The following is a 24,955-nucleotide window of genomic DNA, read 5'->3' as shown; positions in this document are numbered from 1 at the left end:
TAAATTACTTCAAATCTATATTCTACGTCAAGTTAAATTGTTATAACATTTCCTCTAAGACATAGCGGTAACACGTTATACGAGTGGTGCACAAAATGCTTCAAACTGCATTGGTGGGAAGCTTCAGTACACAACGAGTTGCCAAGGTGAAACTTTTCGAGCCTGGTATAATATATGGAGGGCCAGGGCAAATACTGAAGTGTAACCAAACAGTTCTGCGAAAGAAAAATGCACCCTACCACAGTCCCCTTCCGAGAACTCTCCTTGCACAGAGATCCACCCCTTCCAGCACTTCTGCCATTGTTGGAACGCTTCCTAGAAGTGCCATTCTTGGAGCGTGTGAAGCTCCTCTTTCTGTGACACTGTGTCCAGCGTGAATTGCAGAAAGTGCTTCACACGCTCCAAGAACAGGATTTCCAGGAAGATTTCCAACAATGGCAGTAGCACTGGGAGCAGTGTGTCCCTGCGCACGAGGAGAGTTCTTCGAAGAGGATGGTGGCCAATATTTAAGATCAGGTAAATTGTCGTGTGCTTACAGTCTCAGTCCCAGAACAGTTCGATTGCAGTTCGTCTCCCGGAAAATGTACTCGAAATATTTGCTCGTATAGAAAAAGGTAATGATACTGCACTCTCATAACTATATCCCGCAATTTTTGCTCACAGATCAAAATTCAGGAGGAGAAGGGAGGCACGGAGGACTGCGTCTCCAAGAGAGCCTTCCGAAGACACTCACGACCGAAGTGGTATCCAGTCAGTCTAAAGTCTCCATCACTATAGATGGAACGACGGTACGTTTGCAGGTGCATTTCAGCAATGTTTGACATCAGCCTCGTGTCTCTACAGCAGCCATTCTTTTACAGATACTCGATGACTCTGAAGATAACAAAGGTCGTGGAATACATGTCCTTGTGCTCAATCAAGCTACAGTGAGTTGCCCCCAGGGTTTCAGTGTCCCGTAATGCAGGATGTTACAGAATTGCTTACGAGTTATGATGCTATTCTAGGGGAGCGTGATGGCTCAGCGCATGTTTGACACATATTCTCCCCACGAAGATGAAGCTATGGCGCTCTTCCTGAACATGGTGTCGGATGGTAGAGTCCTCATCTTCACAATTAAGGTAGTGCCCGCGACGGCCACCGGTGCTGTATTTGTGACTGTAAAACTCCGTAAAATATCTAACCCAGGACGAGGGAACCTTCCAAATGAAGCAGCCAGCACGTGACTTGCTGAAGCGGTTAGGAAGCAAGAAGTCTCACGTCATTGGATGGCGTGATATGTGGACAATGGTTACTCAGAAAGGAGGTACAACGCACAACCGTTTACTTTTGCACACTTTGTTTCCGAGTAGTGCGAGCATAGTAAGTCAAAAGAACATTTCGTGCTGATTGACAATTGAGGCATTGCTACCTTTACGGACATTTGTGTGCAAGCAGACCTAATTGTCAGCAGTCATTATTAAGACTTCTAAGTTCTTGGTTAGAAGCCTCTCCCCCCCGAATTTAGGACTAAACTCAACCAAGTTACAAACAATGCCAAACTAATGTGAGCCAAACATACTGATTTAGGTGAGACAGGTCCTTCTGTCCCGCCAGCCTGCCTGTGGGACGGCGTTCTGTCCCGCATCGACTTGAAGGAATTTTTAATGGAACACTTCATGACATTGCCAATTAGTCTATAAAAATATTGCTCACGGTTGTGTGCAAAGTTTTAACATTTCTCTCAAAATATTTCTTTGCTAGGTAAAATGTTCGGAGAATCGTACAGCAAAAGCCCAGAGTTCAATAGCTGGGGTGCCCCTGTTGTGCTCAAAGTAGAGGTACCTCTAGTGCCTGTTGAAGGTAAACATTAGCAACCACATTGGTGTACAGCATAATGAGCTTCGTGTCTATTTCAAACCGCAGAAAGTGAATGTGATTGGCAAGACACGGAAGAAAACCAACGGCGGCGTGCCTTCTGCAATCATATCGAGGGCTATGGCAGCGTCTGCAGCTGTTCGGATCCGGCACCATTGTCCTTCAGTCCAGAGCCGGTGAGTGGGGACCAGATCACGACCTATTAGAAACGACCATGTCATAATTGGCAACCCCTATGAGGAAGCCCGTCCGCACGATCCGCTAGGGGGCGCTACTCATCAGCCCGCAAGGTCTACATCACGATTGGACAATGCAAATTTGAATTTTGAACGCGCAGAAGCGGGCGTACGACTACCGTAGCAGACAACAGCAACAGCTCCTATGAAAACGCATAGAATGATGAGAATCTACTTTAGAATCAAACATCTTCTGTGGGACATCCACCGCCTGTACAAATATGCTAGGTAAGCTGAAGTACAAAGTATCGTAGAAGTTGAGGAAGCAATAACCAGGACGATGAGTAGCGCCACCACTGACTTCCAAATGCGGTGCTGGGAAGGTATGCCTATGACATGGTCGTTATGATCTAGTAGGTCGTGGACCAGATTCACGCTTTTGCTATTGAGAAGACTCGAGGGCAAATGCAATTCCAAAGTAGCATGACAAAGTAAATGTGACCTACTGCAGATAACAAACAACCGGATAAAGGACGTTCCGGTAGCCATCATAGCCAGCAACAGGCCACACTACTTGTACAGGTGAGGAAATATTGTACACATTGTTTTCAGTACCAGCGGAGTGAAGCTCTGATGCAATGTGACCATGGTGATCCTTTCCTAGGATGCTGAGGTCTCTGCTCTCAGCACATGGGGTCAACCCAAGAATGGTAACAGTATTTATTGATGGGTATTTTGAGGTACGTCCCTTATATACAGTTGTGCAAGCTTTTCAAATCCTGCAGTGCTATTCTATAACAGGATTCTTTTCATGTTCAGGAGCCGCTTGAAGTCACAAAATTGTTCAACATACGCGGAATTCAAGTAAGTCGTGAGCCTTTCGCTGCCACAGAATGGTGCGCTTCACCGCGAGCCAGTTTTTGCAGAAGCGGATTGCATTTTCTCTTCTAGCACACTCCATTGGGCCTGAAGAATGCTCGCATTTCTCAACATTACAAAGCTAGTCTTACTGCCACGTTTAACCTCTTCCCAGTAAGGCATCTACTTTGTCTGTTTGTGTTTGCTTCAGAGAGCTAAGAAAGTGGGCGTGATGACTGGAAACATCATTTTTTAGGATGCCAAGTATGCCATTGTGATTGAGGAAGACCTGGATGTGTCGCCAGATTTCTTTAGGTAAAAAAAGCTGGAAATTATAATAAAGTGCTGCTGTGGCAAGTAACTTTTCCCATGCCACATGCATCAAACAAATTTCCCTTCTCAGCTATTTTAGTCAAACCCTGAGACTTCTTGAGGAAGATGAGAGCATCTACTGTATCTCAGCATGGAATGACCAGGTACCTTTACACTAGATGACTTTGCATGTGGAACGGGTTAGCTGCAAATCCCCTACTTTACAACCAGGGCTATGAACACACAAGTGAGGATCCGTCTCTCCTGTATCGAGTGGAAACAATGCCAGGCCTAGGATGGATTCTTAAAAAGAGCCTCTACAAGGAAGAGCTGGAGCCCCGATGGCCCACTCCGGAAAAGGTACCTGGAAACGTATACTGTGAATGTAACATGTGTCCACTAATCAATCGGATCTTAAAGCATACCGGTTTTACCCCCCCATGCAGAAAATAGAGGATTACATATGAAAAATTCGAAGTGCAGGGGACAAATTAACATTACTGATGCAATTACTCTTTCGTAGTTTAGCTATACTGTACATAGCTCAGACTTTAGTTTCCTTAGCCCCTACTTGCATAATGACTCTGAGCGGCAGTAAAATAGCTAGGAGTATGTGCTCGAGAATTTAAAACAAAAAAGTTATGTTGGTAATGTTAGAAATAGAGTGTGGATAAGAGTGACACTAACTGCATCCTCATAGTACTTGTGCTTCCAAGACAACAACAGCTTTATTTCAAGATGATGAATGATGATGAATGAATGGAGCTTGAAGCGTGTATCCACGTCTGCATGGATATTGAACAGTATATCAGCACATCAACAATCGTTGCATTCATAGGGAAAAAGTTTGCACGATGAAAATGTGACAAACACTTTTACTTCCTGCTATAGTACAAACTGTTTAGGTCTAGGTCTGTCTAGGTATAGTAGTACAAACCATGCAAGAATGACACGCTTCGACACGCCATTTTGCATTCACTAAGTACCGCTTGCAGCAACGTTAACTTAAATGCAACTTCGCCTTACAGAGTGGGAGCGAAAGGCCCCTAGTTGCATATAGAAGTAATAAAGGGAGAGAGTGTTTGAACTCTGCCACCTATGCTACAGGGCTGGCTATCGTTAGCCAGGCGCTCTGTACCGTATGCGGGGAACGACGTTGCCTTCAGAGCACCTGGCTAATGACCCATATAGAACATGTGGGATAATCCAAATATTATCTTCCTTTATTTCTCCTCAGTGCCGCTGGGGGTGCCTCGCCCCACTCCGCCGAGCAAAACTGCGTTCAAATTAACATTAAAGCGAGCAGTACATACTTCAGTTATAGCTGCATGTACGGAATATCTGTGGATAGTGACCCTGATATCTGCGTGTTCCACCGAGGCATGCGATTGTATCCACATTTTATCCATGCAAATTTCCGCTGATATCCGCAGATATAACTGCACCTGTGTACACTTCTGGTTGTAACGCGTTTTACACCTGCAAGCAACAGAGCTAGGAAAAGTATATACTAGATTTTACACACTTTTGTTGTAGCTCTGGGACTGGGACATGTGGATGCGTCTGCCAGATGTTCGCAAGGGACGCGAATGCATCGTGCCGGACATATCGAGGACGTACCACTTCGGTTCCTCTGGACTCAACATGAATTCCTACTTCCAGGACGTCTACTTTAAAAAGCATGCTTTCAACACCCTTCCTCATGTGGAAATTAAGGGTATCGATAGGTACGAAGGCTTCGCTGTCATTTCAGACTTCCTAATCGACCATACTCAATGTTCCTGCAGCGTAAAGAAGGACAAATACGAGGAAGTCATACACAACCTCCTCCGCAAAGCAATCGTGCTCGACCACAGCAAAAGCCCTTGCGAGGAAAATTTTGTGCCGGACACCAAAGTGAGTATGCAAGACGTGCACTGGAAGCAGACATGCAGATATTTGACACGTTTCTTCTTCTCCCGTGGCCCTAGGGTGAAGTGTACGTGATGTTCATCAAGATGAACGGGCTCAGGGATTTTTCTACGTGGCTACAGATTGCAAAGGTAAGATCGGAAGGGGAAAAAAAATACCTCGTTAAGCATTATAACACACGGCTGCTCGTCATTTTGCACGATTTACAGTGTTTCAAAATATGGGACCTTGACTCAAGGGGATATCATAAGGTATGTTCAGCGTTTTAAACCGCTGTGTGCAGTGTCACCTCACTTTTGGCTTTCCTTTTTTCCCCCCGCAGAGCATGTGGCGGTTCTTCATGAAGGGTAGTCAACTGTTGGTTGTTGGCGTGCCAAACTCCCCATACTCGTACGTAGAACAAAATGCCGCATCTACGTACCGACCACAAATGGTTAACGACACTGCCTTGACTGTTTTTCAGGTCTTTCAAGCCTGCCAAAGTGACTCCCATCTACTTAGAGGGTCAAAAGATCGACAAAGACAGGATACGATAGCAGGAACACAAAGGTGTTATCTGCTAGTGTTCGAAGCATACTCTGCGGCATTGCACCACGACGCCATTCTTTGACCGCGACTAGGACTCGCGGAAGTTGTGGACGTGCTCACACTCCAACAATGTTGCAAGCAAAGCACTGTTTCATTACCTCATCGAAACAATGCTTGCGAACACTCAACCAGCTTGCAAGGATACAGGCACCTTTTATTATGTACAACGAATTTTTTTTCTATACATCAGTGCCAGTTCAGCCCATCTTCTGGAACACTGTGTGAATGGCAAAGGAATTTTGCTCACGATTTCCAGAAGGCCACCTCGCTCTCAGGAACAGAGCCGAGGTCCAGCTGTGTAAAGGACAAAAGTGCAGGCATAAGACTGTGTACTCATTACAGCGCGGACATCCTGTGCAGCCTCAGGGATGGCAAAACACATCAAGTCACATGTAACGTGCCATCAGTGTGGCAGTAAAAGAGCCTCTTAGATCAATGGATTTACTTTTTGAGTTGCCATCTTTTGTGTCTACAACACGGGGCACTATATGCGGGTACTTTAACCTTTCCACATACACTTGATATCAGAAGTATGACATGAGCACCATATCCCTGAATTAGGAGTGAAGGCAAGAGTAGAGTCACTGAATAGCTTCTGAGTACTGCAACTTATGCACAACTGCAAGTTCTATGCCAGGGAGCGCTGTGTGGGGAAGCCATATTGGCTCCGTTAAGTTAGTCTGCTTTGTTAACGACAGATCCTGGCTGTGGACGTTCTTTCTTTCTTTGACCACGCTTTTGAGTCTTCCTTGACGACAATGGATGAAGGCCCTCTGAACAAAATCACACTTGCTGTTACGGTCAACATGCTGCAATTCGCGATGTGAAATAAGTTTGCTGCACCGTACGATAGTTTTGCCTGGGTGGAAAGAAACCGCACTCTTTAAATGAACTTCACCGCCTGCTGTGCTCCTAGCCAGCTATCATACCCCAATGACATTATTCTCGCCCCCTGATTTGTTGAAAATGGGGGGTGTACACCTTTTTTTGTACCACTTATGCTGTGCATAATTGGTACTAAAAAGGCATTTCCCCATTTACCTCCTGTTTTCAACAAATCAGGAGCGAGAATGATCTCATTAGGGATGATAGGCTGGCTAGGAGCGTGCTATACGGTGAGGTTCATTTTTAAGAGTGCGGTTCCACCGACATGTCAACAAACTGCCGCCGAGTTGCAAATTTTGTCCAATGGGAGAGTGGGTCTCTCAATGTTGCCTGATGGCTGTTTGCATAGTGCCAGGGAAAAGAAATGCAATATACTCTAAGCGAAGCTATTGAGTCACTCTAGATAAGGGGACCAACAAAAAAACATACAACATAGGACAAGATGGGACAGAAGTATGACACAGGAGTCTTATCCCGTGTTGTACATTTGTTTCTTTGTCCTCTTGTCTTCACCCCAGACTCAGGGACATGTTGCCTATGTCAAATTTACACCACCTTGCTTGCATAATCCGTTTATGCTCGGCGTCAGAAGTGTGTCTAAAAGACAAAGGCTTAGGCACTACAGTCGAACCTCGATATAACGAAACCCACGGGGACTGCAATTTCTTTCGTTGTATCGAACATTTCGTTGTACCGAATTGAAGGTCACGGATCGCGACCTTTGCGAGGGCGCGCGCTGTACATAAGCGTCGATAACTCCCGCTACGACGCGGAAACGTTTTTCGTGAAAAATGACAACAACTACAAATACAGCGCCAAAGTGCACCTACGGTATTTTATTCTTGCGTGAAATAGCCGGTTATATGCGTCTGCGTCGTGCCTAGAAGACGCGGTGTCACGCACTGTTCGTACGCCGCCGAAGCCTCCGCAGCTTTTTCCATATCGTGTTGCGATCTCCCGCAAACCTTCTACGTCTATGACAATGTGTTTTCCGTAAGGCTCTCCGTTGCTACGGCATGTTTGTCCCCGTCAAGAAAATCATCTAGGCTGATTTCGTCACTTACGCCGCCACGCGAACGAAGCGTTTCCCACGCGTGCGATGGCGCCTTGCGTCTCGTGCTCTTTTTACTTGGCTGCAACCGGACAGTTCAAAACAAGCGCGAGAAGGAGAAGCCTCGGAAGAAAATCCCTAACCTTCCAATGACTCAGACTTCCTTTTGTAGGCACCAGATTCCTCCCGACCCTAATCGCGCGTGCCATCTTTCGCCGCGGGAACAGGACGCTGCTTGCGCCCTTTGTTTTCATGACCCTAAAGTCGGCTTTGGGGTCATAAACCTTATCTTGTTCTTTCGCTGTATCGAGGCGGCGGCTGAAAAGTGTTTCGTTGTAGCGGGAGTTAAAATACATTGATCTCTATGGCCCTCTGCCGGGGAATCCAAATTATTTCGCTCTATCGCGAATTTCGTTATATCGCGTTTCGTTGTAACGAGGTTCGACTGTATAAGATCGAATTGGTTCGATTATGGGACTCTGATTTTTGTGTTGACACCTCACATAACCAGTGCAACCATTTTCTTTTCTTTTATCTCTCCCCATTTTAATCAGTCTTTCCTCATTCCCCAGCATTTTCATCATGTTACATAAACATATCTGCTCTGTTACACAGAGTCTAGTTAAGAGGATTAGGAACTCTTAGGAACTAACAATGAGGTACCCATGAGATATTTGTTATCCAGCTTGTCTCAACAACTCTTAGTCGAGAAGCGTGGGTCTGCTGACAGGCATGCCACACACCCAACAAAAAGCTGGCTTCCAAATATGTCCTTTAGGGAGTACAATATTTCACGTAAGCTACTGTTCCTGCACAGAAACTGAACCCATGGTAGAAGATGAGTCTCAGCTGCACGAGAGAAAAATTTACAGGCTTAATTGAACTTGAAAGATAATTATTCTAGGGACAGTGTTTCCATTCATAGTCGGCAGTATGTATTGCAAACGCAAGCACTGTGTAAGCATTTTCAGCATCCCAGAAGTACATCCCGGTGTAGACTTCTAGAAGCCACAAATATCATTGGTAGGCAAAGCTTTGAAGAGTTGCAGGTTGGAAAAAGCAATATTGTTTGCGACTGCTGGTATGAACGGTATTAGCAGTGTGCAAACTTTGCAAAAGACATAAATTGAGTTTGGGTACACGAATATGTCAATTATGTAGGAAAATGTGGTACGGCTATGTAGTAGGGCAATGGTGAATTGCAGAAAGAAAAAGAAAAAAAAAAGAGTTCCATAGAAAAGGGATGCAAGATTTGATTCATCGGGAACTCACGTCTTGGAGCTTCTTGCAAACATCGGAACCTCTGGCACGGTCTTCTTCTGCATGAACAATTCTAGAACCAAACTGCATTGCTCGTTTGGGCCTGCAAGCAGTTTCTTCCAGTCCTAGGTGGAATGCCACCAGACGTAGCAAGATTTTATCGCCTATGCCTCTTGGTAGATGGGGGTTCACCTGTGCCAAGCACAGAAATTATCATTTTCAAGCTCGATCTCTTTACAAGGACAGAACGTGGCATTTTTCTGTACCTTCATCCAGATGGGGATTTTGTTGAGGAAGTTGACGACGTTCTTGTCCAGGAATGGAAACCTTGGCTCGCGACCATGATCTGACACTATCCTGCGGGGTACGAGACAACAGAAAATGGGAAAATAAACGAGAGAGCGGGGTATGTGTATGTATACACATCTCAGAAAAAAATAAAAAATAATAAATAAATAGTAATAATAAACCGTGGACTAGAGCACAGCATGGGACGCATTCTTAGGCCCAGGCCAGGCCTGGCACAGTGTAGCAGGCTATAAAAGTTGACTGGCTAACTAACAGTGTGGTAACAGTAACACAGGCTCGATCCTGGGCCCATAATGGTCAAACTGAGCCCTGCCCAGGCCCTTGAAAAGAAAGCTTTACCCGGCCCAACCCACGGGCCGAGCTGGGGCTTTTGGTTAAGCCTGAGCCTGTGCAGTACTTTACGTGGACAAGAAAAGTAGGGAAAGTGACATGAGCTGTTCAACAATTATATAATGATCAATAACAATAAGATTGCATGTATCACATACTCTTTTTGCTTTCACACCAGTATAAGCTATAGAAAACTACAAATGCAATAAACTTCCATTCCCGCCTCTTGACAAAGGTAGATGAAACCTGGTATATTCATGGGAAGTGACTAGCTCCTGCGTGTTCAGCCTCCACTAGCTGATATCTTTTCGTAATTGTGAATGGCACGCCGTTTTACATAACTGCTGAGATTCAGAACCACGAGACCTCTCCTCTACTGGCTGTTATCAATCACTTCTAGCTACCACTAATGCAAAGTTAAAATTTAAAAAAAAAACATTTTCACAACTTACAAGTTTTACGAGCTTCCTTTTACATATTTGGTTGCCAATTGCCTTCCGTCCCTTTTTCTTTTTCTTTTTGATGAATGTTGTGTTATTTATGTAACATCCACAGAATGGTTGGATGTCTCAAGCTCACAACCATGGGAATAATTTAAAAATATAGATATTTAATTTTCTATTGACTGTTAATATTGCCCACTACACAACAACAACAACGAAAGAATGCCACCTCAGAGTGACTGCTTCATCTCTCACATATGGCATCACTCTCAAGATTGTTTGATGTTAAATTTAGCAATGAGTGTGCAGACTCAGCATGACATTTATTTGGTGTACATACAGCATTTGTGCTTGGTTAGAGGTTGAGTACTGCTTGAGCTGTCTGCACATATCTTGATTACCTGGACATGACTTTTCTTCTGCAAACATGCAGCAATTGAGATTCTACTTTGACAGGACCACACATGTGGCCTTGGAGCCACATGACAAATCGAGGTCATGTGTGGTCTCTCCAAGTTAGATATACATGTCATAATGTGCCTAACTGCCTTAGTGCTGTGATCAGGGTTGCCAATTTGGTTTCGAAATTTACTCAGTGGTGACCTGTCTATTTTCTGGCTACTTTACAGGTACCAGAGCGCATCTTTCGAGATTCTCGTGTACCTAACCCAGCATAGGTTTGTTTCACAGTGGCAGCACGTCTAATAGCAAAGTACAGTGCGACTAATTCATCACTGCGTTTGTATCCCACATGCTCTAGACCAAGTGGCTGTTCTGCATCCTTGGTAAAATCGGCTTAGCAGAGCTCCTTCCATATGAAACAATGCCTGCACACCACTGGGTATTGAACTCAGTGTTGGGGATTTGAGGGAACAAATCGGATTTAAATCAAATCCGCAGTTTGCATAAGACGCTAAATCAAATCCGAAACAAGTCCGGATTTAAATTTATTCGAGTAAATCAAATCACTTTAAATCCGGATTTATTTTCAGCATGCCAAATCAAATCCATTTTTAAATCCAGATTTTTCAAATCCATTACAAATCCAGAACATGAACTAACACTGCTGAACAGCTGTGGAATGGTTTCAGCATCGACCGCAGTTTTCAAAGCTCGGATTGATTCTTACACAGAATACCTAATAAAGGTGTGCGAATATTGAAATTTTTTAATACGATTATCTGCAAAATTGTCCTTCGAATATCGAATCAAATATCACAGCATAGGATAAAGGCTTCTAAGAGTGACAATTAAGCCTCTAAAACAAGCATGGTCACAGATGTGTTCTGTTGATTATTGGAAAAATACCCCCACGACACGCACTTGAAAAGTTCTAGTATGGAATATGTATCAATGTATTGGCTTGGCGTAAGGTATACATGCCTATGTGCAGTGGCGTAGCAAGAATGCGGGTTTTGGGGGAGTTTAAGTTGAAGCATTCAGTTTTCGGGAAATATTTTTTTCTAAATTCGGGGGGTAAAAATTGGATAAATAAACATGTCCACTAAATTCATGCAAATTCGGGTGACAAAAACATCCAGTATGCTAAATTTGGGGAGAAATCAGGCTCAGTTACTCAAGCTAACTCTAGTGGTTTGGTACAAACAGTAATGTAACTGCATTTGCTGCCAAACAAGTAAGTTAGTGCATTCCTACAGACACCCCAGTGAGGGCAACTGACCGCATAAAAATCGGGTTTCACCCAAAAGAGGCAACCTTCAATTCGGGGAGCAAATTCGGGGAAGAATCGGGTAAAACTCGAAAACTTCAGGGTCCATCCATTATGTGACCATGCAAGCAATGCCACCTACGTGCACAAGGCCTGCTTAATGCCTACTCTCACTCCTTCACTAGCTGGACATACGAAGCCAAGATGTCGTCTGAATATGTCTGCCACTTCCATTTGGCGTTCCAGAGTTACGGTATTTGCACAGTTTTAAAGTGCTGCAAATTTCTTACGTGCAGGTATATTTAACTCCCAAAAATATAAAACCAATATACAAAGATGCGTATCATACAGTGCAAATAGAAAAAAACAATAGCCCATGCTTAGCTCCATTAGAGCCCCACCTCGACGCTCTGCAGGTGGAAATTCTGTCCCTTTGTTACCATAATGAATTTCAGGGTTCAACTTTAATAAAAAATTCTATTTCTTCTAATTAAGATTTGACAGAGTTGCTTGCTGTATACATGGCAAAAGCTCCCTATAGACCATAGTGACCATAGATGGATGACCACATAAGTCGATATATTTTTCTGTAGTTTTTGAAATGGTTGCTGAAATAACCTACGTGTACGTATACCATATTGACTAGTACAATTTGTGCACTATTTCTCCCAAAAAAGTCTGAAAAGCTGGGGGCGCGCAAAATGCACGGCAACATTGGTAACGATATACAAACGACACAAAATTCCAAAATTTTAGTACGCCAGTCATAGAGGCTCCCGGTAGAGCCAGCGTTGAAGGACGTTATCACTGCGTTGTACAAGCGCGAAAGTACTCATCTACTGCGCAACCGGCGATGATCGGGCGGCAAAATATAGTTCCCACTACCGCTCATCCTACCGGTAAAATACAGCGCTATGTTCCCCAACTTTGTCACATGTTTATAGCGTGTTTGTCCCACGACCTACTAGTTTATAACTACCGTGTCATAATCGGCAACCGCTATGAGGAGCCCGTCCACACGACCCACTAGGGGCGCTACTCATCGCACCGCGACATCTACATCATGATTGGACAATGGAAATTTGAATTTTGAACCCGCAGATGCGGATGTTCGACTACCGTCGCAGACGACAGCAACAACTCCTATGAAAACGCGTAGAATGATGATGATAATCAAGTTTATAAAGAAGCATATCCTGTGGGACATCCACCGCTTGTGCAAAAATACTAAGGTAAGGTGAAGCCCAAAGTAGTACACAAACTGACGATGAGTAGCGCCACCGCAAGCTTCTAAATGCGGTGCTGGGAAGGGGTGCCTACGACATGGTCGTTACAATCTGGTAGGTCGTGGTTTGTCCAGAGTTTCTTTCCACGTTTGTTTTGTAGGCAGTTCCAGTGACAGTATGGTGGGCGCAAAACAAACAAAAGCACTGCAGTAACTTCGGCAGCACTGACTGTGTTGCAAAAGCCGCGCGGTAAGCGAAAAAAAAAAAAAAACGCAGTGGTTGCAGAGAGGCGTGGGCCATAAAACTGCACGCAAGAACGTGGCTGCGTAAATTAGGTGTGTTTTTTTTATTTTCTTGGGAGTTTTTTGTGCCAAAATAGGGGTGTGCAAATAATGCCAGTAAATACGGTATATATACAGCAAACATTGTCACCTCCGAGGCTCGCAACTTACCTGTCATCACGTCCCATGTTGCGAGACGATATCCTATTCAGCTCCATCGTTATTTCATCCACAAGTCCTTGCCAGCCAAAGTTTCTGTCGTAAAAATCTACATTTAGTAGTCCAGTCAACTATTCCCACTCAACCAATCCATTGTTGTCACTAAGAATATTAGCAACGAGCAGTGCGAAGTCCTTCACTTTTTCCTAACTTTTCACTAGGTGTCAAAACCAGTACCAAGTAAAGACTGACACCACAAAAAAAAAAAAAAAAAAAAAAAAAAAAGATAATAAAGAGGGAAACTGATAGATGCCACCACCTGAATTGACACCGGCCAATTTTTTGGTAGACTCGTGCTCGACATGCTTCCCATCAACATAATTATGAAATTTTGTCCTCCCGTAAAAGAAATTTAACAGACATCCTTCTTATAGATTTGTTCTTTCATGGAACTGTGTGAATGTCTGAGGTTTTTGAGTTCAAATACAGTATTCAGCAGACAAAGTATGACTCGCACCCAAAGTCAGCATTTCCACTGATCCAGAGACAAGGGCATAAGGGAGTCGTTAATCCATTATATCAGCACCCCTCAATTTTCTATCTCTTCTTGCTAAATGCACACGTTGACCATAATTCCAAAAAATATTTATCTCTACACGGCAAAAATACATACTAGGTGTTATATCCAATACTAACAACACAACACAATAAAAGAAGTATTCCACACGATACCAGTGGCGGATCCAAGGGGGGGGGGGGGGGGGGGGGGGGAATCGCCCCCTCCCCCCCCCCCCTCAAAGCGGCAGTTTATACATTGGATTTCCCTCTCCCCCTCCCCCACTACGCACTCCTACAAAGAAACCCCCCCCCCAAAACCGGGGGTCTGGATCCGCCCCTGCACGATACATTAAAATTTGAACCACTAAATTCCGTAGTCGGACTTCTTAATCTCCCTCAAACAGTGTTCATAACGTTCAAAAGCAGCTCATAAAGCACTTACTTGTATTTGAGCACATGCCTCGAGTAACCGCCTAGTTGTTCATCGGCACCCATGCCTAATAAGACAACCTGGAAAAACAACGATGCTGTAGTTCTCTCGAGGGAAGAACCAGTGGAGAATGCTAGTACACCCATATCACTATAACTTCGAAGGTAGCACATGCCAGCTGGCTGTGTACGCTTCAGATGCTTCAGTGCTTGGAGTGTAATCCTATGCTCTCCAAGACACCCATTAGTGAAATAGGTCCACAAGCACATTTCTGAAATTGCTCGTACTTGAGGCGCTATGGCACAAATGCTCATAAATTCCACAGTACACATTTTCAGTAAGAAATGTGAAGAATGAGGACATCCACAGACAAATAGTTTGCTTCAAATGCAATGCTATGGAGTGAATACCAAATAGAAGACCAGATACTGATATAAATAAGAAAAACTGCTTCCATGAGATTATGCAGGCCACACAGTTTGATCAGTGGTCTATGTTGAAACTATACAGTAAGTCAGCAGGTTTGGATAACTGAAATTATTTCGAACAAGACAGGTTTCTGAGAGTTCTGTACTAAAAATCACATCCCTTGTCTAACTGAACTGCATTGCAAAACCCATATTGCCACTCTGAGCTTTGCGCATCATCAACACAGCAGTTCTTTGTTTTGAGTGTCTCCACCCTGCAGCTGAAGCTTCTACTACACATGAGGATGGGTTTCTAAGTGTGACATGATGTCACGTTTTTTTCACGGAACAACGTTTACATTTTTTGCTAAATGCATCTATTCTTGGCCACTTGGCACTTGTGATACTTTGTAATCAGTGACCTCCACTGTTCAGCATGATGCATGCACATCCTACTGTTATCACGTAGTTTATGGTCAAAAAGTTCAGTCCTTGGAATTCTTAATTCAATCGTGAACAGATACATTCACACTGTAACAATTTAGTCCAGCCTCAACTTTCTGATTATTTGCCGTGCTACAATTCCCTGTATTAACACGTTTCCCCCTGGTACCGAAACCCTCGAATAACCTGGAATTTGAAAATGGCACTGTCAAGGTCTGGAAAACATAGAATTTTTCTATAGTTCTTGAAAACCCTCAATTTTGCATCTTTTTCTTGTTCTCATGGAGCTGCTTGTGCAAATTACATTTTTCTGGAGTCACAACTGGTAGCTTCGAAACCACAGGAGCTAACACTCTTTATTGCAACAGGAATCAGCAACAAGAAATGAACGGCACCCTCCCTTCTCTTAATAAATTTTTAGTTTTGGTTGTAATTAAATTCAGTAGTAGTCAGTAACATCTGTGGACTGATATTATGCAGTCCCCATGTAATCTCTGATGAGATACCTGTAGCTTATAAACATTTCTGCAAAATATTGAAGCCCTGGTCATAAACTGTGTTTTACATCACAGACAAAATGACGTCTGAACCTCAAAAGGTCCTTGTAAAAACACTCGAATTTTTGTTCCAAAATTCAGTGGGAACCACAGTAAAAGCGTGGACTCTAAGGCCGCATACCTACATGCAGCAAAAGGTCACGGTAACACGTATGCGGAGCGGAAAACTCTCACCGCAGTGCGGTAGAAACCACCTACGTGTTCCGCTTTTCCTCAACTGTGCAATGCACGATTTTTAGCGGCATGCCGCGCATCTTCGTCCCACCAGGTGGTCAACGCGGGTGGTCACCCACGCGGTCTGCAACACGTCGACATCGTGAGAACCGCGGAACCCGCAGGCGGTAGCGGCAGCCCGCAGGTGGTTTCCGTGGGTAAGGGCCCTAATAGTATCTCCTAGAGTGTTGTGTCAACGAATTTCCTCACCCTTGCAGGGCATTCATATTCTTCCGCTTCAGTTCCAATAATCTTCCCTCTTCCCCTTGCTGCAAACCAAAGAGCACAACCGAGGCTGTCGTCTAAAACCGTGTTCAGTGGGTAGATTAGCTTTTTTATGTGCACGGTCCTAGAATGAGAACAAGTCGAGCAAGGTGAAATTGCCTCACAGTAAGAAAAAGTGCGATGCAGTAAGCCAATAACAAAAACATGTTGCAAATTATTGCTGTATACCTTTCTTTCTGGAGCTCCTCCTTGTTAACATTGATCTGTAACACAGAATAAACTGTCAGTAAAGAATATGCTGCATCGTTCACCAATACAGAAAGATCTCCATGTTGCAGAAAGTCAATATCAATAAGCAGTGTGCTTACGCAAATACATACGATTAGAAAGTTTTTCTTTCTTTGACATATATACAGTCAACCCTTGATTTATTAACCTTCGATTTATGAATTCCCTCATTTTATGAATACTAGCACGAGGAACCAAACTTTTTACATGCATTTTTCCCTCATTTTATGAACCACAATATTCGAATAGTGAATGGAATTTCTGGGAACTAACTAGGAGTTGAACAGCGTTTTTGCCCTCAATTTATGAACGGATCGTTCCGAGGCCAACAAAAAACCTTCAAAGGGATTATTCGTGGTCTTGTGAATGACGCCTGAACAGATAAAACGTTTTCGAGGTATTGCACCCTCAGTTCTTAACCCCTCGAAATCCGAACAACAAACAGATTTTTGCAGAAGTGTTCCTGACCTCAATTGACACAGCGGAAGGCATGGTCCAAAGCAAAATTAAACTATTTAGTATTGCATAATAAACAGAGTGTGAATGCGCTAACATCTGTGTTTTGTGAGACTGATACAGCAGAAGGCATGGTCCAAAGCAAAATTACACAATATCAACTCGGAAATACTGTTCCATTTGCTCGATAGTACTCACTTAACGGAATTTTCTATTTATGAATCCCTTGATTTATGAACAATTTTTCAGGGAACCGAGGGTGTTCATAAATCGAGGGTTGACTGTATATCACTAGGCTATGGTTGAGGTTTTAAAACATAGGACAGTTGATTCACGTCACTACACAGAGGTTCTACTGCAATGACTGGAGATTTCGTTAATGATCTTATATGACGATCAGATTCCACATTATTTTCAATATCATTACAAACGGGCCCAACTGTATTGCTGCCCCAAGCTTTCTATGTTTATTATCGGACACACTCTGAGTACCCATTTCTCTGCGTTTTTCGGTTAATGTTGCAGTGCCTGCTTCATTTACTGGTAAACTATCCACTAATCTGAATTGTGAAACAGACAACAGCAATTCCTTTAGACCACGAACTATTTTCCCCCGTTGCAAACGCGAGGGTAGCGTAATACAAAATTGGCACTTTGCAAATATTTTAGAAAATGCAAGTATATATGCATGCCCAAAATTTTGTCAGAAATAATTCAGAGCTCACACGCTGAGTAAACAAAAAGCATTCTTGAGTTTGAGTTGAGTTTGCACTTCATGTAGTAAAAGCTGCAATAATCAAAACACATCGCTAATCAAAAGTAAAGGTTGCTCTAGGTTGCATAAGAGGGTGCAACACTTTTTTCGTGGTGCACAAACCAGTACAAAGTAAACTTGGAAGCAATCTAATCGAGTGTGCACCATCCTGGCATAGGGTAAGATGAAATAGATCAACTGTTACATTGGGAGAGGGATGGAAAGAGTTTGTTATGCACTTTCCCATCTATATTTGGGAATTGAGGACAAAGTCACATGTGCTCACATGCATGTAGTATACTGAACAGACATTAGCACAAGTAAATGTCCCTGTCACTTGTTTCGAAGTTGAAAGCACACCTCATGTGCACAGATTCAATGAGCAAGCAGCAAAAACCAGCACATGTGCACACCTCTATGAAATTCCACTTCCGGTCTGGATAAGCCTTCTGCAATTCATCCAAGCCCAAACGGCCACTAAGCCTGTCAGGTGCCTCGTAGGATGTGAACCATTTCTTTGTTTTCGTCCGGCTGTCAATCATATGCACTTGGTGCTGGAAGGCCACGTTTAAGAGGTCTACTGGACATTTCTTTGGCAAGATCCTGCATTACGCACGTCAAAATAAGCAACTTTGGCTATCAAACAGGAACTGAGACCTCAGCGCCATCTTTCTATAATGCACTGCTCTGTTGGATAACATGATGCGCATATCATGTGTGTGCATTAAGAGCTACGCTTGTATGCACAGTACAGGGAAAACAGCACATGTAGTCATATGATATCTTGTTGCACTGCAAATTTTAGTGCACTGTGCACTGCAACTCAGAACTATGGATTTTTCATGACAAACATCACAATGGTAATGAGCTGCTGTCGTCATTCAACTGAGTCTCTCGTCGGACTGATTATGTGTTCTGGCACCCATTTTTGAAAGGAACGAAAGGAAAAGCACAGTGCAAAATGAGGAAAAGCAAAATGAGCAAAGCAAGGGATAAGCACAGAAAATTTGCAGAAAGCACAGGGTCACTGTTCGAGGACATTCACGAGCACATCACCAAAGCACACATAAGAAATTATGACACACTTATGCTCTGACATACTTATTAACTAGTCTTTCAGTGCACAAAATAAAACAAAATTTCTTTCTGGGCACAGCGTAGCACTCACTTTGCACAGAGGGCTGCAATAACCATGGAATCCAGTCCTCCGGAAAACAAAACTGCAACAGCAGAATGTGTGCACTCCTGCGACTCAATAGGTGCATATCGCTGCTTTGGGATACATGCTCTGCACACCATCTGATGGTTTGCCAGGCGGACACGCACAGCCTCAGTAAGGACACGTTCGAACTGCGACACGGACTCTGTAAACTCTGGATGTTCCCGAAGAACCCTTTGAAGAGATGTAAGGAAGTAGAGATGTAGCAGGCAATAACAGTGTGCTGCTGACTACGTAAAAAGTGGTTAAAATATGACTATTAAGTCCTTCTTTACAATTCATTCAATTGTAAAAAGAAAGTTGACCAGAGTGACAATGCCAGTGTACCTACATCTACGCAGAAAGGAAGCAAGCACATTCAGAGAACATCAATGCATCCAACGTGCACTACAACCGTGACAAACTAAACGATAATGACCAGGCATGACTATACCTCCGAAAGAAGGGCCGTCCTACAGGAGGCATTTCAGGGCATGTCCCATCAGGCAAAGTGACATTCAAGGGAGTGGGTAGCCAGGGGTCCACTGCACAGGCAAGGGTCTCCCGAAGAAGCGTCTGCTGCCACGTTGCGGGGTCAAAAGGAGAACCCGATGGCTGCCGACTCCACGGGAAGAAGCGCACGCAGAGACATCCGGCTTCGGAACTTGCTTTCAAGTCCAAGCAGTAGATACCATTTGCTGGAAGCTCAGTCCACATCTGTTCAAGAGCACCGACACATTTCTTGTAACGCCATCTTACCCTGTAACACTTCCGAGGGCATTTCTGAGCTCTGCTTTTGTTTTCAAGACACAGGACAGACAAAATATTTTTGAAACCACAAGCTTCATTACATCTGTGAACACGAGAGCCAGCAGGCTTGTACCTTCCACAAACAGACAGAATGTTGCGCTTGCTTCGTGTGATTATTAACATTCAGGACACCATTAACACAGATAGAATGTTGCTTTTACCCCTCGTGATTATTAACATTCAGGACACCATTAACACAGAGAGTATGTTGCCCTCACCTCTCGTGATTATTAACATTCAGGCCATTCAGGACACCATTAACAGACAGAATGTAGCCCATACCTCCCGTGATTGTATTAACATTCAGGACACCATTAACATAGACAGAATGTTGCCCTTACCTCTCGTGATTATTAACATACAGGCCATTCAGGACACCATTAACATAGACAGAATGTAGCCCATACCTCTCGTGATTTTGCGGCTACTGCAGAAACTAGCGTTATTCCAGTTCCCGAGTTTTGAAAGAGTAGGCTCCTTCTTCCAAAAACATCACGCCCAAACCAGAGCTGTTGTTCATTTCTCTGCAGAGAAAGTACAGTCAGCGGAGCAACTTTGTAGACTACGATGACCTCAAAAAACAATTTCGAAGCACTGTTTCACATCAAATTTTGTACCCTATGGCATGTGCCGCTAACCTTGAAGTAAGCTAAAGCCCATGGACCTTCAATGCTAGAAATAGAGTTCAGAAGTTCCGATTCGCTGGAGCACCGAGACAGCGTGTTCAGCAAAAACGTAGTGTCACACTCATTCTCTGTGATCTGGAACAGACAATCCACAGAAATTTCGAAGCACTTTATATGTTCGATCAAGGTAGCGCTACACAGAAAAGGATGTTCACCTTAACACCGCCGAAGATTTCACCGTTCCATGCGAGCATGTTCCCCATTTCATCTTTAACGGGTTGTGTAGTTAATTTTCGGCCTCGTAAGCCCAGCACAGCTGCCAGAAGGGTCATCGTCGTACCGTCTTCCATTTTCACCTCCTCTATGGTGCAGCTGTCTGGGCCACGTCTTTTTAGAAGTTTCACCGTGTCTGCATTCTACAGGACATGAAACAATGGAGCACAAATAAGTTCTGCAGCCCGGGTACTGCCAAAGCACATAAGGAGAGAACGCAGAGTATTTAGCCCTGGAAGATGGGCATTTGTCATGTAGTGTTCTTCTCTGATGTGTGACTTTGCAGCACCCACGCCTGTAGCACTGAGAAATGTCAGACCCTGAGAAATGACCTCAGCATTACACCAGTCCCAAGAAGGCATAGGCCTGCCGTCCTATTTGATATTCCTTCAGGCTATATATCCTCCCAGCTCCCTACCAAAATATTTTGGTGCAAATATGGATTCTACTCAACTGACATATCAACGAATGCACCCCTCTCCATAAGCTGTGCTTTATCAGTTTCAAAGAATGTCACTCTACACGTGAAGCTAAACTGTGGCACCTGGCAAAAACATGTGACAAAGTGATTGACTGTAAGCCTTTCTGCATAGTACCACAGCCGGAAAAATATTTTAATGTGCCTTACATATGAAAGGATGTTTTCCTTCCCTCAAGGATGCTTACAACTTAGGTAAAATTTCACGGTGCTTTGAACCCTGCAAACCCAGTCACCCACGACGCTGTTTCAGAACGTAACATTCATGTAATTCCATCTTGCTTTCAATGCACAATGCTCTGCTTGTTCATTTCACCTGATGTTTAGTTCGCTACTGTGAACAAAGAGAATTGTGTTTTCCAGCTCCTGACGGCGGTTTCCAATAAGTAGGCTACCCATATGTATTGGGTATCTGCAGTTGTATCTTTTTGAGAAACTTCCAAAGGAAATGTTTATTAACGGTTCTGGCACCCACTATTCAAAAACTAAGTTAAAGTATTTCAAGCAACTCCAAAAGTCTTCAATTACGTGCAAGTTTGAGTCCCACTGTACCCAAAATTGACAGCCACTTGACAAATGTTTAGTCAGACTCAGATGTCTGATACATGGTACTCCAATTGAAACCTCCGTATGCAATGAGGGGATAAGTCGAAAAATCCCAAACAGAGAAAAGGGGCCTGATCTGATTGTCCGTCCCATTGACACACGTGCACTTCCCATTTCTTACCCTCCTGTAGCGGGCCAATAAATTGCAGTAGGGTCCTAAATTTTCTTTGGCAGGTACATACTAGTATGCAGACGTCATTGCAGCGAACATAGCAGAAAGACTTATCCCCTAATTGTATACAGAGGTTCAATTGTCCGCCCTTGTCTTGCCAGACGACCACATTATCGGTCGTCAAAAACTGTCATGTACACACGAAACTTGACTTCAGACAGCATCCAGCTTTATTAAATACACACAAACAGCATGATGATAAACATTACATAATAAGCAGCACAAATCAGAAGGACCTCAGACAGATCAAGGCGAGGAAAACAAGTGCTCTGTATTTGTTGGGTCATAAACGTCGCCCTCAAAGCAAAGTTATGTACAATTCCATAGACAGGATAATGTGGTTCAGTCCTAGTAAAAGATACACACATGACAAGGAGTGAGGGAAAACTTGTCCATTTTGGGCAAAAATGGCTACAGGTTACAGATGCTCAAAAAGGTGTTTCGAGATTGAGTAGATCGTATTCATAGGTACACGCAACAAACAATCTCCAAACATGCGAAATGTACAGGAAAATTTTGTTGCACATTCGGATATAGAATCTCTCAAAACATTGCTGCACCTAACATTCCACAGCGCCTGCCATAAACTTCGTATTTCCTGAAAAACAACAGTGATGCTACCTACATGTATCTGTACAAGAAGAATATGCAACAAACTTCAAAAATAGCTGACTTTTACAGATGTTTGGACAGATTGGTAGCTGGGGCACAATGCCTTGTGTGAACCAGCTGTCATGGCCATGTGACCTCAGAGGTAACTTTCCTGTACCACTTCTCGAGTAAATTGGGTTCAGGTGCTGGCACTGCGGAGTAGCCTTCTCCTTAGTGCCTCACACCCAACCACACACAAGTGCCACGTTGCGCAGTTACATCTTTATTCTATCATTCATGCAACGAACATACAGAAAAATTTGTCAAACCCTATTTACAGCACTCTTGCCAGTTCATTCTGCACACTAATGTCGGTTACACACACCTGTTGTAGAACCAGTTTGAAAAGGAGAGCAGACAAAACGAGGTTACTCATCTCAGTAGGTTGTGGCGGCCAAAACCTTAACTAACTCTCACAAATTTGTCATGCCCTTGAGAAACGTAACAACTCAGAGTTTCCTGGTGCATCAATACGACTGTACTGGTAAGAAAAGGCCAAAACAGAGGTTGTTTCTGGGACAAACCTTATCCCTGCCTTGCCGTCAAGCGCACCGTGTATTACAAACTTTCAACTGATTAACTATCAGATACTACAGTGCTGCACCTTTAAATGCAATCCAACTGTTAGCATGGCGTGTTCCAAAAAAAAAAAAAAAAGAAAGAAAATCGATCAGTGCAACAAACCTAAGCTCGATACGGTGGCTAACTTTCTAGTACCTGTTGTTCAGGGTCTGATTCACAGTGGCCCGCGCTGCGTTTGCTGCCACATTCTGGGCAGCTCCTTGCACATGTTCGTTACGCAGGACGCCAGACGTGAACTCTTGCTGCGCTTTCGCGAAAGACGCGCCCGTTCCCCTGTACAGGCGGTGGACGCGTAACAGCATGATTCCTGCGGCGGCAGCATTCACCGCATGTGCCGCGGAGACAATCGTCAGGAATATTCCCATCGGAACGGACACGGAGAACTGCTTTATGGCGACGACAAACCCGCAAGCCCCCGCCGCGCCTACGCCAACGGCGAGAATGACAGCTACGATCAGCTGCACGAAGAAAACAAAGAAGAATACCATGAAGTTGAAAGAGCTGTCGCTGCGAAACGCTTTGTACAGGGGTCGAAACCAGCACAGAAATGAGAGCGGGGCGAACAGAACGAGGTACAAAACTGAGAAGCCGAAGAGCGTGGCTTCGCCGTCTTTGACGAGAAGGGCAACAGCGCCGAGAAAGTTCAGCAGCAGGACGACGACGTAAAACATCCACAGATAGTACATGGTGCGCACTATCTTCTGGAATTCAAGCGGAATGTCGACTCCAATGTCTTGGTAGAAGCATGGGGCCACGCAGCACTTGTCGGGCAGTGGCGGCCAGTTGTTGGCTCGAACGTTGTAGTTTGAATTACGAAGCGCTTCTTCACGAGCTTGAAGTTCAGCAGCTTTACGTTCCAATTCTTCCTGTCGTTTCTGAAGCTCTGCAGTACTTATGGATGTCGACGACTGTGTTTGTGTGGGGACGACGCCTCGGTTAGGGCTGTAGGCCGGTGGGGGCTCAGACACTGGCTGCATCATGGCCGGTTGACTAGGGACCTCAACTTTCGGTGGGTTCCCGGTACCCCGTACTTGCGTTACTGGGCGGGGGCGTTGAGGTTGATCGGCAAAGGGGTTGTAATCTTCTAGGCCTAACCCGGATTGTGCTTGCTGCGTCTGGCTTGTCACCTGAGTGACTGCCGGGTCTGCGAACGGACTCACTGCGTGCGGATCGGCAAACGGGTTGCTGTCAAAACCCGACATGCTGAGGCTATAACTTAGGGAGCCTTTCGTAAAAGACGAGTTTAGGGTCGAAAACCTTGGATCAGGTTCACAACGTCGCCGAACAGCACTCCTGCATCGTAACTGGTTAATCTTGACACCAGGATAAATGAAAGCGCTGTAGTCGAGGCATTGCGCATGCGCTGTACGGCTGAGCGGACGCCTGGATGCGGGAGTTTGACATGTTCGAAACTTGCTCATCAAGACGATAACGAGCAAATAAAAATGAGACCTGCGATGTTTGTATACAAAAAAACAACACAGAGTTGGTGCTTCATTTGATAGGCGAACGTCAGCGCGCCTATTTTCCTGCGAGACCCAAGAGATGATTTTCTCGCATATCTTACTTCATTAACTAGTCAATGACTTGATGGCAACAAAAAAAATTTGTTCCCTGGAATGATGTGCATGCATTACGCTTTACCTGGCTTGCGCGACACGCAGTCAAATTAGAAATGTGTAAACGTTTCATACGTCATTTACTTTCAAACTCACCAGACTTGCCGTAGAATCTGTTGGGGCTCCCACACAAAATATCTTCACACATAACCCGATTCCGCACATTTTCATAGAGGTTCCCCAAACTGATATCAGGCGCGGTCCTTGTTTTTAAAACGGCAATAATCCTCATATCACATCTCACATGCTTTGCTACGGCTGACGACGGCTCACGGCTGCTCACATTGCCCTTCAAA

The 24,955-nt window shown here is 44.2% G+C and overlaps 3 protein-coding genes across 7 annotated transcripts in view; 1 reads left to right on the top strand and 2 right to left on the bottom strand.

Moving 5' to 3' along the window:
- LOC135391175 (protein O-linked-mannose beta-1,2-N-acetylglucosaminyltransferase 1-like) overlaps positions 1-6,139 on the top strand; it is a 224,411-nt gene extending 218,272 nt beyond the window's left edge. For 4 of the 5 annotated variants that reach the window (XM_064621308.1, XM_064621309.1, XM_064621310.1 and 1 more), the window contains 18 exons: positions 664-788; positions 861-926; positions 1,005-1,118; positions 1,186-1,303; positions 1,741-1,839; positions 1,903-2,030; positions 2,542-2,612; positions 2,695-2,770; positions 2,850-2,894; positions 2,982-3,062; positions 3,145-3,203; positions 3,292-3,364; positions 3,432-3,560; positions 4,737-4,927; positions 4,988-5,096; positions 5,171-5,362; positions 5,434-5,501; positions 5,575-6,139. In XM_064621308.1, the coding sequence (XP_064477378.1) occupies positions 664-788; positions 861-926; positions 1,005-1,118; positions 1,186-1,303; positions 1,741-1,839; positions 1,903-2,030; positions 2,542-2,612; positions 2,695-2,770; positions 2,850-2,894; positions 2,982-3,062; positions 3,145-3,203; positions 3,292-3,364; positions 3,432-3,560; positions 4,737-4,927; positions 4,988-5,096; positions 5,171-5,362; positions 5,434-5,501; positions 5,575-5,647 (1,817 nt within the window). In that variant the 3' untranslated portion in view covers positions 5,648-6,139. The remainder of the gene's footprint in view (positions 1-663; positions 789-860; positions 927-1,004; positions 1,119-1,185; positions 1,304-1,740; positions 1,840-1,902; positions 2,031-2,541; positions 2,613-2,694; positions 2,771-2,849; positions 2,895-2,981; positions 3,063-3,144; positions 3,204-3,291; positions 3,365-3,431; positions 3,561-4,736; positions 4,928-4,987; positions 5,097-5,170; positions 5,363-5,433; positions 5,502-5,574) is intronic. The other variant, XM_064621311.1, reaches the window with a different exon arrangement.
- On the bottom strand, positions 5,840-24,954 carry LOC135391176 (asparagine synthetase domain-containing protein 1-like). Its single transcript, XM_064621312.1, has 14 exons — positions 24,756-24,954; positions 20,494-20,694; positions 20,291-20,413; positions 20,060-20,176; positions 19,297-19,559; positions 18,813-19,037; positions 18,058-18,247; positions 16,375-16,409; positions 16,132-16,270; positions 14,313-14,380; positions 13,325-13,408; positions 9,162-9,252; positions 8,908-9,087; positions 5,840-5,993 (listed from the first exon to the last, which is right to left on the bottom strand). The coding sequence occupies exons 1-14, from the start codon at positions 24,828-24,830 to the stop codon at positions 5,943-5,945; spliced, it is 1,842 nt and encodes a 613-aa protein (XP_064477382.1). The 5' UTR covers positions 24,831-24,954; the 3' UTR covers positions 5,840-5,942.
- On the bottom strand, positions 21,960-24,369 carry LOC135391174 (secretory carrier-associated membrane protein 1-like). The gene has a single exon (XM_064621306.1). It carries the CDS (start codon positions 24,240-24,242, stop codon positions 23,169-23,171), a length of 1,074 nt encoding a protein of 357 aa, XP_064477376.1. The 5' UTR covers positions 24,243-24,369; the 3' UTR covers positions 21,960-23,168.
- Position 24,955: the final 1 nt, after the last annotated feature.

The sequence above is a fragment of the Ornithodoros turicata genome, chromosome 4 (assembly GCF_037126465.1).
Source record: "Ornithodoros turicata isolate Travis chromosome 4, ASM3712646v1, whole genome shotgun sequence".
NCBI classification, from domain to species: domain Eukaryota; kingdom Metazoa; phylum Arthropoda; class Arachnida; order Ixodida; family Argasidae; genus Ornithodoros; species Ornithodoros turicata.
Note: the sequence above shows the minus strand (reverse complement) of the source record. Positions and strands in the feature narration are given on the sequence as shown.